Source organism: Syzygium oleosum, unplaced genomic scaffold (assembly GCF_021117445.2).
Source record: "Syzygium oleosum isolate NSW1041296 unplaced genomic scaffold, Sole_v2.1 Sole_v2.17, whole genome shotgun sequence".
NCBI classification, from domain to species: domain Eukaryota; kingdom Viridiplantae; phylum Streptophyta; class Magnoliopsida; order Myrtales; family Myrtaceae; genus Syzygium; species Syzygium oleosum.
In genome coordinates, this window is record NW_026607501.1 from 6,383,806 (window position 1) to 6,399,073 (window position 15,268).

Sequence of the window (15,268 nt, forward strand, 5' to 3'; positions counted from 1 at the left end):
CCCCAAGAATGTAGGCAGGTCTCCAAGTTTCACTTTTTGTTCAAACGTGTCAGAGTCTTCCTAGACAGCCTTATTGGCTTCCTTGGCAGGCTTATCATTGGGGTAGATCTTGAATTGTCTTTATTTCTCTCAGGACCCCACTCTCTGCTTTACGCTTTCAATTACCCCCAAAATACATGCAATAAATAGTGGGACATAGGCCTACTCTTCAGTCATGAGCTACAGAAGAAACGACAGTCATAACTCCAGTAGTACCACATATCAGTGAGTAGAACAATAATCCCATCTTCCTTCTGTTTTGCCCAGTTTTCTTCATGGGACTTGGAAGTTCCAAGGTGGCAGTAGCTCTCATCTGTTTTGGAGTTTTAGCCCTTTTGGCACATAATGCTTCGGCCACGAGACGTATGGGTCCTCGTCCTAGATTGGAGAGAAAGCAATCAACGTTCCATGACAACCTGCCTAATTTCACTAGGAATCTTTCCATTGCTGAGCACCTACAGTTGCAAAGTGTGGCACCTGCGCCTTCAATGGCATTCGACCCTAGCCAAGCAAATAAAAGAGGAGTTCGAGGAGGATCCGATCCCATTCACAACAGATATGGACATTCTTAAGCTATGGCCTAAACAAAGCAGAGAGCTCACCAGGTATTATCTTGGGAAGGAAAGGGTGCCCCGTTATGGCGTCGAACATTTTGTTTGGAGGATTACATGCATTTTGGCACATCTTTTGTATATTTTCATATAACTTCTAGGAGTCTTTTGTCAAGGTGAAGAGAGGCAGTTCTCTTTTAGATCAGCACCCACTCATACAGCACACGAGTTACACACAACTGCAAAAGTAGCTATGTTATTTGCATATAAGGTTCTTTCCTACATGTTTAGAGATGAAATGTTGGACGATGCTTATGATCAAATGATAGACAATGCTTCTGAACTATTTCACTCAGAGACGATTTCATCCCGGCAACTGTTGCATCTGGTTTAGATGCTGATAATGGGAACACAACGACAATCAGTTTCCGTGTTTTGTAAATTTTCTGACAATAACCACCCATCTAATATTTACCGAAAACAAGTACTCATCTAAAATGGTCTTCTTTGATATCAATGGATGTACAAAGAAAACCATTATTGTGGAAGCTAAAGCCATCAAAATGGAACAAAAAGAAGAGAATTTCCCCTCATCTATATAATTCACAATCTTACGTGGTGTAAGCTCAAGTGGCTGGTCTAAAGTCAGTTACCCTTAGACAGTTGAGATCTGCGGTATCTATTCTCTCTGTGAAGTTTGATCCGCCCCGAAGATATCTTCCTGGAGACTGCTTGCCAGATCATATCTACCGCGTCACCGGGTTGGGACGGATATTGGAATTCAAAATGTTGTGCAACTTCTTTCAGTCTCTCCCACATCTTGGTCCATTTGTCCTCTTTTATTCCACGGAGAAGATTTAGCAAGTAACCTTTCTTTACAGCATCAGCGGCACGGACAAATAAGCAGAACTCTGAGTAGTCCAAAAAATCTTCAAATGGTAATTCAATCTCATCGCTGATTATCACGGGGACACAATGATTCACAATGGCATCGAAAAGGCGATTCGAGGAAGGGGTGTCACCAGCAATATTCAAGCAGAATTTCGATGAAGCCATTCCTTGGCCCGCCTTGTGTATCCCATTCCCTTGAACACTTCCAAATGCAAAATGCACGCCCTTCTCATCTTTGAGAAGGTAATACAATTCTTGACGAATCACACCTCCCTGTAAAATGAAAAGCATGAAGACATAGGTAATAGGCAATTTAAAGCTGAAAATATGTGGATGCGACAGGAAATAAACCAAAAGATGACTGATTTTAGTGGAAAATGGCCTCTTTTACGAGGAAAGCTGAAAGAAGCAACCTCATGTCAAAATAATATGGCCGTCATGAAGCATCGAAGAAGGTTCAAGATTTGGACAGAAATGATATAAGCTCTATCATGATCTCCACAAACTGCTTATGCAATAAATCCTTGTCAACTGGTAAAATAGAACATTATCAATTAAATAAAAAGCCAAAAGGCACTTACATCTTTTCGGTAAACTGCTCCTTGAAAATATACCAGTATAGGGCGCTTACTGAATGGAGCAGATGCATCGCCCCATATGGTTCTCACAACATGCTTGTATGGAGCAATTATATCTTTCTCAAGGTTAGCTATTTCTGCTGGATATCTACCAAAATCGGCAAGCACAAACATTGCAGAACCCAATTTCTTTCTCGCATCCAACATGCTATTTGGATGGTGGGCTACAATGATATGATCCTTCCCCCCCATCTGCTTCCACTCATACCGGCCAGTTAGATACTGCACTAATTTGCTCTGTAACATCCTGTTGACACTAATTTTATCCTTTCCGTGAAGCTTAGAATGGCGATTGTAACTGAGAGATGAGAAGAATGGCACAAAGACTATGTCTGCTAGACTTGAATTATTCACTCTGATAGCAGTACATGGTCTATTGATATCCGGGATTTCCGAGGATAGAAGATCAAGAGTGAGCCAATACTCTATACTATGCTGCAAATTTAGGCCACCAGGATAAGTTGGGATTTGAGCTGGATTTTTGACATTTGGCCAAGTTTCACCAGGGTTTCCCTTCCATCCCAGCAATCCAAAATGAAAATCAGGAGGCAAGTCATACATAAAAACTTTCAACAGAACCTGATCGGGATCGCAGGCCACTTTTCTTTGCTTCTCTTGAGAGATAAAATTTTCTCCACCGTCCGTAAAACTAAAACCCTCTCCTTGTCCTTCTAGAGGAACTTTATGCTCGATTTGTGAAGTCACGGATGACAGGGAAGAAACCTCAGCCTGTTCATATTCGGCACCGGGTTTCAAATTAACTGATGTATTATTAACAAGAATCAGCTTCAAGACTTTGCTAGATATGATAGAAGTATTACTGAATTCTAGGAGGAATAGAGAAGAGAGGGTCAACAGGATCATGGAAGTGGTTATTATGTAGAAAAGGAACCTCGAAGGGAGCACGCTTTTCTCCGACATGCTGAATTCGAAAGGAAAAAAGTTGATGCTTCTCAAGTTTGATCTGACTGCATCAAGAACTATCAAAAGACACTTTCCTACTAATCAACAAGCTAAAAATTTCTGGAAAACGTCAATTCTCTTTCAGGAACTTATGCATGATCACCTCCACCTGTGACCACCTGCTCAATGTTTCAACTCCCGTTCATTGAAGAGAACATCCAGACTTCCTCGTAACCCGGAAGTCCCCAATTCCATTACAACATAGAAGCCCACTCTCAATCCCTAAAACCCTCAAGGGTTTTGAGAGAGATTCCGACAGCAGCCGGATTCACAACATCTTCACTAGCAAACCAAACCGTCCACAACAACCAGAAAAACCATATATTTCCTTCTCCAAAGTGGGCATATAAAAAAAAGAGAGTTGGTTCTGCAGAATCAATCAAATACCAGAATCTTCCGTCGCTTATGTTCTCACTCCAAGATTCTTCCTTGAGATTGCAAGAACATTAACGCGAAATCTTCATCCCAGATAAAAGACAAAACACGATCATCCGATCATCTCCGTATCTGCCAAGAACAAAAAAGCACACAGAAATGCTATGAAACCTTCAACAGAAGCTCGAAAAATCAAAACTTCATCAACTGGGTCCTCAAGGACCGCGATTATCTGAACTGGGTCAATCGGTTCTTGCAAAACAAACGAAGGAATTGAGGTACCTGAACAGTGCGGCTGATCCTTCACGGAGGGTACAGCAAACTGCACGTCCTGTGAAGAAAAAAGAAAAAGAAAAGGGCGGCTATTCTGATCAAAAGCTGAATGATTTAAAGCCCTTGTTCAACTTTCTTGCAGCACTTAATTGTCATTATTTAACTTAATTATGCTCCTCTGTTTCCTTTGTCAGTTCATGCTGATGCAACGGTGCGGCGCACCCACAGAGGTAGAGAGAGAAAGAGAAGAGAGAGACAGAGAGACACTTTTGGTGCTAATCTAGTCCGAAAATGGTACGTTTACCCATTAAATCCTCACGAATTTCCTTCGGAAGCAACCCCGCTTTGGCACCTTTCCCAGCTCCCAAAAACTTAAACTAATAGTAATAACGACAAATGTTCCCGACCCGCGATTTTTCATATAAAATACAGATGAATTCTCAAGGAAATTATTTTGCTTTCTGCACTATTTGATTATACCCATTTGTTGGCATGTCATGATCATCCGTTTGGTAATTCTTGATGCAGCCAGGAATTCTCCGATGGTTTGGTGGGGATTGAGGGATATTAGCTGGCTGTGATTGGTTGATTTCATGGTAAGACATCATCACTTTCGGTTGGGGTTTAGAAGATGGGAGGTTCACCTAATCAACCAAGAAGTCTGTGGATGTGTGGTTGGTTCACGCAAATTGGGTTGAGACGGGCGAAAATTGTCCAAAAAGTCATCAATTTATCATATTTTTGTCAATTCAGTTCTAAACCGAAATTTTTTGCTAATTGAGTCATAAACCTTTTTTCACGTTTTGCCAATTGAGTCCATATGGCCAATTTTAGCCGGAAATCACTGACGTGGACGCCGACCGTCTTACATGGCACGGCCGGCACAGACGTGGACAATTTTTAATAATATTTTAATATTTTTTTAGAATTTTCAATTATTTTTAATTTCTTTCTTTTTTTGATAGAAAAAAATGAAAAGAAAGAAAGAAAAAAGTAAAATGAAAAGAAAAAAAAATAAAAAATTCTAAAAAATTATGCTATCTATCCTACATGGCACTATCGGTGTTCATGTTAGGGATTTCCGATTAAAATTGACCGAATTGACTCAATTGGCAAAATGTGAAAATGTTTATGATTCAATTGGCAAAATTGAAAGGTTTATGATCGAATTGGCAAATATGCAATAGGATGACGACTTTTTGGATGATTTTTTTTGTTGACAAAGCCACATGCTCGAGCAGACTTGTACAAGAAAAGAATCGATTTTGCTGGTAAGCACCTGTCTTTCTTTGTATTTGTTTAAATTGCCCCCATTAGAATTCTTTTGGATGATTCGAAAAGGTACACCCCGTTGCTTACGGCCGAAAAAGACCCAGAAAAAGGCTCGATTGCTTGGCATGGAATTCCCTGAATTAATGGAAACAATTCACCAAATTCAATGCACCAAATTCAATGCATGGTCAACTCTATGGTTAGCTTTACGACAAAAAAGAAAAAAAACTCTATAGTTTGCTTCATGTGGAGGAGCTTATAAGATTCATGGATCATAACGCAAGATGTTCTTCAGGGAATTTTAATTTTCGAGTTAAATTGTTAATTTATCCGAGATATTTTTTTGTTTGTTTGTGGAAAGCTTACGATATTAGGACACCCGGGAATCAAGGTCATATAGAATGAGAAGCGAAGAAATGTGATGGGGAGATGGGCTTCGCCGCTCTTCGCGAGGTCCGGAGGGGACGTGCGGATTTTCATGGTCGCCTAGAGGAATCATGCTCAGGATCTCGTCTTTGTCGTCGTGGTTGCTACTGAGCGAGACTCTCTGATGATAACCGTCGGCAGTGACGAACCGGAATGGAGACCCGAATGAGAAATGAGAGGGACCGTGGCTAAAACAGAGAAAGCCCTAAAGATTTTTTGGGGTGCAATTCTATTACGGTGGAAGGGAGAGAGAGGGTTGATTGATGGGTTGATATGAGAGCTGAGAGGGTTTAGGGTTTAATGTGTTTCAAATTTGGATGGACGCTTGGAAACGGGCCGCTGATCAATACTCACTACTTTAGTAGTGATTGATGATGTTTTTTAGCGATTTGGAGTCGTTTAGATGAACTTTTAGGCCTTTTTCCATTTTTGGACGAATTTTAGCAATTAAGGTTATTTTTGTAATTTTAATCCTAGTAGGATTAGGATTAGGGTTAGCACCCTATATAAGGTTGCTTATAGATTTCTAAGAGGAAGAGACATAATTTTTTTATAGAGAGAAGTTTTCTTCTTGAGTTCTTTTGAGGACTAGATCTTAAAAAAAAGCCAAAAAAAAAGTCGGCAAAAGAAAAAAGCCAAAAAAAAAAAATTCGGCAAAAAAAAAAAAAGCCAAAAAAAAAAAAGTTTCGGCAAAAAAAAAAAATTCAAGAGGACGACTCGTTTGTAAAAAGGCTCGATTGCTTGGCATGGAATTCCCTGAATTAATGGAAACAATTCACCAAATTCAATGCACCAAATTGAATGCATGGTCAACTCTATGGTTAGCTTTACGACAAAAAAAAAAAAAACTGTATAGTTAGCTTCGTGTGGAGGAGCTTATAAGATTCATGGATCATAACGCAAGATGTTCTTCAGGGAATTTTAATTTTCGAGTTAAATTGTTAATTTATCAAATGAGATATTTTTTTGTTTGTTTGTGGAAAGCTTACGATATTAGGACACCCGGGAATCAAGGTCATATAATGAGAAGCGACGAAATGTGATGGGGAGATGGGCTTCGCCGCTCTTCGCGAGGTCCGGAGGGGACGTGCGGATTTTCATGGTCGCCTAGAGGAATCACGCTCAGGATCTCGTCTTTGTCGTCGTGGTTGCTACCGAGCGAGACTCTCTGATGATAACCGTCGGCAATGACGAACAGGAATGGAGACCCGAAATGAGAAGTGGGAGGGACCGTGGCTAGAACAGAGAAAGCCCTAAAGATTTTTTGGGGTGCAATTCTATTACGGTGGAAGGGAGAGAGAGGATCGATTGATGGGTTGATACGAGAGCTGAGAGGGTTTAGGGTTTAATGTGTTTCAGCATCGAACTGTCTTGACGCCCGATTGTTTCACCTATTTATCCGCATCGAGGAAGAGAGAGACAAGTTAGCATTACTAAAGCAAGGATACCCGTTTGTTCTTTTTTTGGTCAGCGAATGGAAGGCCCCGAAATAATGTCGGTTCGGGTTATATAGTGGTTAGTCATGCCATTCGGTTTAACTAATGCACCTTATCGCTATCATTAAAAGAACATTAAGTCTTGAAGATTGTTTACGCATGTTGAATTTGCTTATAAAGAGGGTTAATTAACCTTTAGTTTCTATGTTTTAATCCCTTAACTCCGTTAGATTTAACCCCTATTTGACGCGTGTGGATTTAATGGTGCTAAGAAATCATTTGGCCTAAGATCAGGGGCTTGTATCAAAGCCCCGGATATCAAATTTACGCAATCTTTTATCTTTGAAAATCTTAATCTATCTTTACCAAGTGACATCCTTGACGCTAATTGAAGAGGCACACCAAAGAAACGATTTTGACGTTATTAAAACAGAAAGAAAAAGTAAAAGAAAGGAATCCTTATAGTAAAAAGTTACAGGAAGGATCCAAAAGAAAAAGGTACTTCCTAAAAAAAAAAATAACCCTATGTAATAAGTGAGATCACAATGGGCCGGATAACAAACATATATACATATTACTTATGAGATGATACAAATGAGGAGGAGGATATTCATTTGTCTAACCACAACAGTAGATCTCTCCTTAATCTAATGATGGAGATCGCATCTCCCCATTTACCAATTATCCGCATTTATTACACAAGTGTACATTTATAATATTGCCCGTTCTAAGGAGTATTCTAGAATATACAAGAAAACCCTAAGACTTGGAATCCCCGAGATCCTCCCATTCTTCATGAATCAGTCACGGTCCTTCATTCAGAAACCTCGAGATCCTCGAGATCGATTCATTTCTCTGGACCATGGCACTTGCCAAAGAAATGTTCTACGTTATTAAAACAGAAGAAGAGGCAAAAGGAATCCTTAGAAGGAAGGATCCAAGAGAAAAAAGGTGTCGGCCAATGCTGCTTACTTCCCAGAAAGGGGAACCCAATGTGATAAAAGCGAATCGGCGAGACCACAATGGGCCGGGCCTTATCGTGAATGGCGGGTGGGCCTAATGGGCTCGAGTGAGCCCAATAGACGAAGACCAACCAGTCAGAGCCCAATAGCTTTGAGTGGGCCCGACGTGAAGGGTCCATTATAGATCGATGGCCCCACAAAATTTAGTTGATTAAGCGGTCGAAGTTTTCAAGAAATTAATTCCCATCCAAGAATTAAACATCTGGACATGTATAAGTACACGTGGCGGAGCTGCACATGCCAATATATCTTTTATAGATGACGCATTATTCGCACTTGCGTGTATAGTTTTTCGGCCTAATTTTAAAAAAATACCAATTTTAAATTAGGAAGAACTATGTACTGATCCCACAAAAACATCAACTTTACCTTGAGTGATAATTCTACTTCGAACTTTTTTTTGTCTCATAAAAAATCACCAACTTTCACTTAAATCCCGAATTTGGTTCGAACAATTTGAAAATTTCACATCAAGGGGGATAAATTTAGCATTAGAGTAAAGTTTGGTGCTTTTTATTTAGATAAAAAAATCGGATCTGAATTGTTACTCAAGGTAAAGTTGGTGTTTCTTTATAATTAGCTCATAGATCTTCCTAATTTATTGTCGATTTCGATGGATTTTTGTTTCGTTCCGGGGTCAATTTTGGCCGGGCCCCGGTCGTCATGTGGGCAGTCCACGTCATTGTTGCCCGAAGTTTTGACGCGGTCAAACCCCATCCCATGTGACCAATCTTGACTTTTCAATCTTTAGGGCACAACTGTATCCATCGAGCACCGACTCCGAATTGATGAATGAAAGCTTGTACTTTTCTCGATAATCGTTCATAGGCATAGACATTGGGAGCTTCAAGTCTCCGAAACATTACGTTTAGTTAAAAAAAAAAATTAGAATCGATGGAATCGCGACCTAATGAGTCAAGTAATCGCTTACATATGTTGCTAGTGGGAAAATTCGTGAGAATAAATCGTTGCGACCTAATCAGCCCTAAGAGGGAAGGATCCCGTGCATATTTATTCTATGACGGCGTGATTGATAGAAACCTTAAATGTGACGAAATGTTTGAAATTGAAAGTGTTTTACGAGGTCGAGTGGCGATCCCTCTTGCTCTGTTACCGACTTGGTATTACAACAAGGCAACAGGTTTTCCCATACAGTATTAAAGCCGAGCAAGAACCGAACGCGAGGAGGTACATGAAGGCCTCGTGCCTCTCCTCACAAGTTTGGCCAACATGCTCAATAGCCATGGTGTTTTCGATCGGCCATGCGGATCGAAAACGAGACGTAAATTCTCGAAATGGAAGTAAGCTCAAAAGCTAGCTAATGTTCGTGCTTGGGTCACGGATGACGCATACATGAGTTCGGGGACATCATCTTTGACTTGGACGCATGTAAAAAAAATCCACGTGAACAGGGGATGGACATGCATGTGTTGCAATGAATAACTCACTTTGGTTGTCTCTATGATCTGCTCTTCCACGACAATATCCTTAGAAGGAAAAATGTAAAAGAAAAGAAGAAGCGATATACTCTTTTCTATGTTGTATATCCATCGATACACGTATAAAGTTTTTCTTCCTCATTGGTTTTATGCGGTGGAGAAAGCAACTGGGGGGTTCCCATCAGGAGAGACCCTACTTGTATTTAGGCAAGAATACTGTGCGCGCAACATGGGGACCATGGACTATCTTCTTTGTCTTGTGTGAGTAGCATTTGATCTCTCTCTCTCTCGCTCTCTCTCTTTCACATGATTCCTTCGAGATACACAACCTTTTGCTGTGAGATAACAAAGTTGGCCTCTCCACAACATGCACATGGTACTGTCCAACAGGCCAGGCAAAGTAGAGATATGCATGATACGGAAAGAGTCTCAAGTCCCAAATCTGTGTTGTCCATCTAGAGAAAAAATACTAGGTTTCTGGACAATATTACTAACAGGACAAAGAGCCATAATATGAACAGGGAGCTAACTATTTTGTGTATCGGATACATCGCGCGACGGTAACACGCGAAGAAGCAATTCGATTGTATTGAGAGTTTCTTGAAATTCAAAACGCAAAATTAGTCGGTGTGCGTGCATATATGGTGTAGGCGATTTGATTGATTGATGTACACCAGGTGACACCATGTGACAGATGAATGAAATACTTTGTCTGCATGAACTAGGTCAGCTATAATGTTCATTTCTCTTATGAACATGGGCTCTCATGATCCCATATCTGCACTCAAGCCAGCTTGAAAGTAGAAACCCATCACTTCCACATGGATTTTCCATATGCAAAATTAGAGTGCGTTTGGTAACCATTCTGTTCCTAGAAATAATTTCTGCTCAAAAATGATTTTTTTTATTCCATTTCCGGAAATAATTTCTGAGCATTTGAAAGTATTTGGTAATTGCCTAAAATTTCTATTCCTAAAATAGAAAAAGAACAGAAATGTCTTTGGTAACTGCACAAAATTTCTTTTTATTAATAATATTTTAATATATATATATATATTTTTTTTGCTTCTCCTTTCTTTGGCCATGGCCGGCGAGGGCAAGGGCTGGACCCTCACGGCCTGGGCGAGGGCGGCTCACGGCCTGGGCGAGGGCGGCTCGCGGCCTAGGTCTGACGAGGGCAACCGTCGCCCAGGCCGCGAGGGTCCAGCCCTCACCCTCGCCAGCCACAGGCCAGGAAAAGAGAAGAAGAAAAAAAAATTTCTTTTCCATTTCTAATTTTTGTTTCCGGAATTAAGAATCAACTTTTTTTTATTCTTGATTCTGTTTCCAAACTGATTCTGGGAACAAATTTGTGCTCATGAATAATAAATTTACCAAACAGATTTCTGTTCTTTTTTTGTTCCAGGGAACAAAAGAATAGAATCAGATACTGTTTGCTAGTTACCAAACATGCCCTTAATAACCAATTGGGAAGGAAAGGCCTTTCCTCTTAAATACTCATGGAAATTAGTAGGAAAGTTCTGTGCTTCTTTCCCATTTTTCAGTTTTTCATGGTGGAACTGTGACTTTCTTCTGTGCAAGCTGGTAAAATTAAAGTCTATGTTGAGTTCTACCAGTCTGTGAAACTTGGAAAAAGAACACGGCTTAATAAATACTTTTGTGGGGTTTTGACAATTCAAAAGGGTGAATTAAAGCAAGAGCTGTACCTCATCTGTGCGCTGCTATTGTTCTTTTTCTTTTTTACTTTCTGAATGATCGATGTTAAGAATACAAAGTACACATGCAGAGATTAACATTCAAAATTATTACATTATTTATCACATGATGAGCAATTACAATGAAAATTGCTTTGTGGACTGTGGCCACAACTCGCATACCATTGTTCATGGACACTTTGTGTCTGGCCTTCTGTTCTCTCCTTTTGGGTTTTTGCCTTGCAAATTGATGACACTGTTCATGAGAAACTTATGGGTGGAGTTACTGTGGAATGGCTGTTTTTCACAGATTGGGCTACAATAAACGTGACGGTAGGTCAAGAGAGTCCGTTGAAAATGAAAAAGAAGGCAAAAAGTCAAAAACCCTCACATGTTCACATTTATGACCCCCATTATGCATATTCCCAAGGCAAATTCTGGGTTTGATTCTCCGCCTTGCTTGTTCTTCGTCCGCAAATACAATTGCACAGAGAGAGAGAGAGAGAGAGAGACAGATTCCACAGAACAAACAGTAGCTATAACTACAAGCTAGGTTTAGGTGGAGGGTAGTGATCTATGGGCTATGCATCATTACTCCAAGAACGTAATAAACTTATAGTATTTAGGTACATACGTGCATGGCTAATTTGATGATTAATTACTAAAGGCAATGAGCTGATAATAACCCTAACTTGGGCACATTTCAAGTTGAGACTTGATTTCAAGTTGAGACTTGGATCAAGTCTCCTACTGTATTCAGCTTGATTTGAGAGAGAGAGAGAGAGAGAGAGAGAGAGAGAGAGAGAGAGAGAGAGAGAGAGAGAGAGAGAGAGAGAGAGATTGGTGTACCATTCGTGATGATAAAGAAATGCAACATGCATACTTATTTATACACGTATTTATCAAACTAGAGTTCCTCCTAATTAAAAAATAAAGCCATTATTTCTTTCAAGTTAAAATCTGATATCCCACACAAATCTAAGACTCTTAACTACCCCTAGATTATATGACCAAGAAACAAAAAAACTAGCCCTAGATTTGTATAATAAGAGTCATGTTAAAAAATGTGTACTTGTTAAAAATACTAAATGAAGAAATATTCGATTTTCAAAATATTGATTGTGCATATAACGAGGAGAACTAACTATGTAGAGATATTGACTAAACATTAAATTCGGCAAAAGCAACCTAAAAAGCATCAACAGTTTTATTTACTGGCAAAATTAACTCCATTTGAACCAGAAGTCCTTTCTAGGGTCATCTAGCATTAAAGATAAGTTGAAGAACCCCCTGCATCTACCTAAAGGGAGAAGAATTCGGTAAAAAAAATGAAAAAATTAGACGCTTGCCTGAAATGAGATGTACTTTAGATTCAGTCAGCTGCCGGTCAAACCCTAATTTTGGATTAATTCAGCTGCAAAACCTGCCATGTGTATCTCACTAGCTTTATCTTTAGTTTGGTTTTGGCTAAGATAATATCTGCAGTATCTTAAGTCTTCTTTGTTTTATTCGCTCGTTAATCATCCACGTGCAGGCAACCAGATGTACAGTGTAAGTCCAAATTCTCATCGCCATGGATAGATCCGAGTTTGATATGAATTTTAATCAAGGATTCAATCACCACCTAATTTGTACGCTTGTGTTAGAAACATCCTAATCTTCATCGTAGATCACGCAGAACGAAGGAGGTGCGATAAAAATTACAAAAGTGGTGACTCAAAGATTTATTTGTAATAGTTTGAGTACATATAGCATATCCATACATAGATTTGCTTAATTTACACTTCTGTGTGATCTTCCAGAAGGCCAGGCTTGTTAGTTATAATTCTTGGCTCAGACTTGTAGGAAGATATATCAAGTCCTACACAACTCCAATTCCTAAATCCTTGAAAAAGAAAAGAAACAAAGTAAGAAGAAAGAAAATAAAACATCTAACAGTTTTCTTTGTTTCGTTTGACCTAAATTTGAACTCAAAACAAAGCAGCATCCTCATCTAATGACATGCCAATGAGCTGATCCTCCTGGACCTGAGGAGCTACTAGTGCTCCATCATCAAAGAGCCATTTCTCCAGCAATGCGAGAGGCACTTGGTGGTGGTGGATCTGGTCCAACAGTGGCTTGTTCTCGTCTTGGAAGACACACCCTTGGTCCGCCGTCAAGTTCGGTTTCTCATCTGGCACCGAGGCCACCGATTGAGAGGCGTCAGAGACTGAAGAATTGAAGCTGAACAGCGAGTACTCGAGGCCCTGATGGTGATCCGGCGTCGTTGCACCTTCACTTGAGCTTGAACCACTAGTTGGAATGAAACTGTTGTTGAAGGAATCATCTTGAGCAGCGTTGTGATAAGTCCCTGGGGCTGATTTTGTGGCTTGGGCTGATTTGGTGGAGTTTTTCATCCACCCTTCAAGCAATCTTGCTATGTTCTCTGTACTTGATGCATAAGTGCAGGATGATACTGTTGCCTGGTATAGTGGTCTAGTACTGTTGTTGCCAGAATCAATGTTGTGGCCATCATGATCAGATGGTTTTGAGTCAGCCAAAGGGCTTGCTGATGATTTGTCCAGAGACAAAGCCTCGCAGAGAGCTTGTTTGGCCATGTGGATGTCTGTCTGGAGCCTCCTCTCCCACTGACCCTTTGAGATGGAGTGTGAGTTGGATCTGATCTCTTCATGGCCATGGCCATCCAGGCCTGTTTGGAGCTTCTTGAGCTTCTTCTTCAAGTGGGTGTTCCAGTAGTTCTTGATGTCATTGTCAGTCCTCTGAGGAAGATAAGAAGCTATAGCTGCCCACCTGAAAAAAGACAGATTTAGAAGAACAAAACCATGATTTATTATTCCTTCCACACATAAGAAGATGAATAAATTAAATTATGGGGATATGGTAATTAGTTTGGAAGTGTATCAATCCCTTTTTGGGATTTGCAAAGTTAGATAGGGTTAATTAGAAATTTTGAATTAGGGTATTTAGTTTTTTCTTTACCTGTTACCAAGAAGGGCCTGAAGATGGATGATCATCTTTTCCTCATGATCAGTGAAGTTGCCACGCTTGATGCCAGGCCTGAGGTAATTAGTCCATCTGAGCCTGCAGCTCTTGCTGCATCTAAGCAAGCCTTTTGAAACACCACCAAACAAAACAAAGAAAAAATAAGTCTAGAGAGAGAGAGAGAGAGAGAGAGAGAGAGAGAGAGAGAGAGAGAATGAATCTTAACCCTTTACATGTTATTAACTTGATAAAAATGCAGACACAAGTGAGAGAGCTACAAGTGCACGCCCATTAATAACAAAGAATTTAATGAGCAAACCAACCAAAGGAGAGCATCATCAATATCAAGATGAGACCCCCAAAGAAACAAAGTGGAGTGCTACTGTGAAATGGAAATCTGACAACCACAGAGAGAGCGAGAGAGGGAGAGGGAGAGGGAGAGATGATGGTGAAGAAGGAATTTGCAAAAGAAAAATGCATATAATCTGTATAGTACCTGTATTAGTGGGAACAGATCTCCAATTCCCAGGTCCATGTTCTTGAATGTAAGAGACCAGGATGATGTCTTCTTCTGGTGTCCACGGACCTTTCTTCACTCCAATCTTGTCACAGCATGGTGGTCTTCCCATTTTCTTTCTTTCTTTCTAGTGGAATGGTCACAAATCTTCTCTTCTTCTTCTTCTTCTTCTTCTTCTTGGATATATCTCTCTAGAGCAAGAACGACGACCTTATATTGCTCTATAAGAAAATTGTGCAGAGAGAGACAAGCGTCCAAGTTAAGGGTCGCTCTTTGTCTGCTATCACACATATATATTTAGACGCTGACCCAGAAAGAGGTAAAAAAGGATGACAAACATATACACACACATTACACTCCAAAGGAGTCAAAACGGACAGCAATGAGCATTTACTCCCTTGCTTGCAAAAAGTCAGCTATGCTTAGACTCTCTCTCTTTTTCTCTGTGCGCCTCACAAAGCCGTGTGGCATTGAATGAGGGCACTGTGGCGGCACCTAGAATGAAAAGAAAGAACAAAAAAACAAGAACCATTGTTTACATTTGTTCTTTTAAATGGGTGTATTTCATGAAGTAAGCAGTGACCCTCAGCGAATTATTCATGAATTCACATTAGGAACTTTGTCAACTACCGGTCACTGGTGTTTATTTTTATATGTTTTTGGTGACGGTGCTGAAAAGAAAAATGACGTTTTTCTGTGTCACAACATACATACAATGTTCAAGATTCATAGTAATTACTATATATATGT

At 40.0% G+C, this 15,268-nt stretch overlaps 2 protein-coding genes across 3 annotated transcripts; both read right to left on the minus strand.

Annotated features, from left to right (window-relative positions):
- Positions 1–1,078: 1,078 nt before the first annotated feature.
- On the minus strand, positions 1,079–3,937 carry LOC115691092 (probable arabinosyltransferase ARAD1). 2 transcript variants are annotated; one of them, XM_030617664.2, is made up of 3 exons: positions 3,740–3,937; positions 2,063–3,589; positions 1,079–1,754 (listed from the first exon to the last, which is right to left on the minus strand). In XM_030617664.2, the coding sequence occupies exons 2-3, from the start codon at positions 3,038–3,040 to the stop codon at positions 1,236–1,238; spliced, it is 1,497 nt and encodes a 498-aa protein (XP_030473524.2). In that variant the 5' UTR covers positions 3,041–3,589; positions 3,740–3,937; the 3' UTR covers positions 1,079–1,235. The 2 variants fall into 2 exon arrangements, with proteins under 2 accessions (XP_030473524.2, XP_056175178.1); XM_056319203.1 differs by lacking the exon at positions 3,740–3,937 and having other exon boundaries at positions 2,063–3,726.
- Positions 3,938–12,719: 8,782 nt separating this feature from the next.
- On the minus strand, positions 12,720–14,802 carry LOC115691081 (myb-related protein 306). Its single transcript, XM_030617649.2, has 3 exons — positions 14,498–14,802; positions 13,999–14,128; positions 12,720–13,809 (listed from the first exon to the last, which is right to left on the minus strand). The coding sequence occupies exons 1-3, from the start codon at positions 14,628–14,630 to the stop codon at positions 12,990–12,992; spliced, it is 1,083 nt and encodes a 360-aa protein (XP_030473509.1). The 5' UTR covers positions 14,631–14,802; the 3' UTR covers positions 12,720–12,989.
- Positions 14,803–15,268: the final 466 nt, after the last annotated feature.

Bases quoted from the DNA above. Each gene is read 5' to 3' on its own strand.
- LOC115691092 (XM_030617664.2), bottom strand. From the start codon at position 3,040: ATGTCGGAGAAAAGCGTGCTCCCTTCGAGGTTCCTTTTCTACATAATA. The intron at 1,755-2,062 runs GTAAGTGCCTTT...TTCATTTTACAG, and splicing joins GAGCAGTTTACCGAAAAGAT to GGAGGTGTGATTCGTCAAGA.
- LOC115691081 (XM_030617649.2), bottom strand. From the start codon at position 14,630: ATGGGAAGACCACCATGCTGTGACAAGATTGGAGTGAAGAAAGGTCCG. The intron at 14,129-14,497 runs GTACTATACAGA...GTGTTTCAAAAG, and splicing joins ATCTGTTCCCACTAATACAG to GCTTGCTTAGATGCAGCAAG. The intron at 13,810-13,998 runs GTAAAGAAAAAA...GTCTTTTTTCAG, and splicing joins CAGGCCCTTCTTGGTAACAG to GTGGGCAGCTATAGCTTCTT.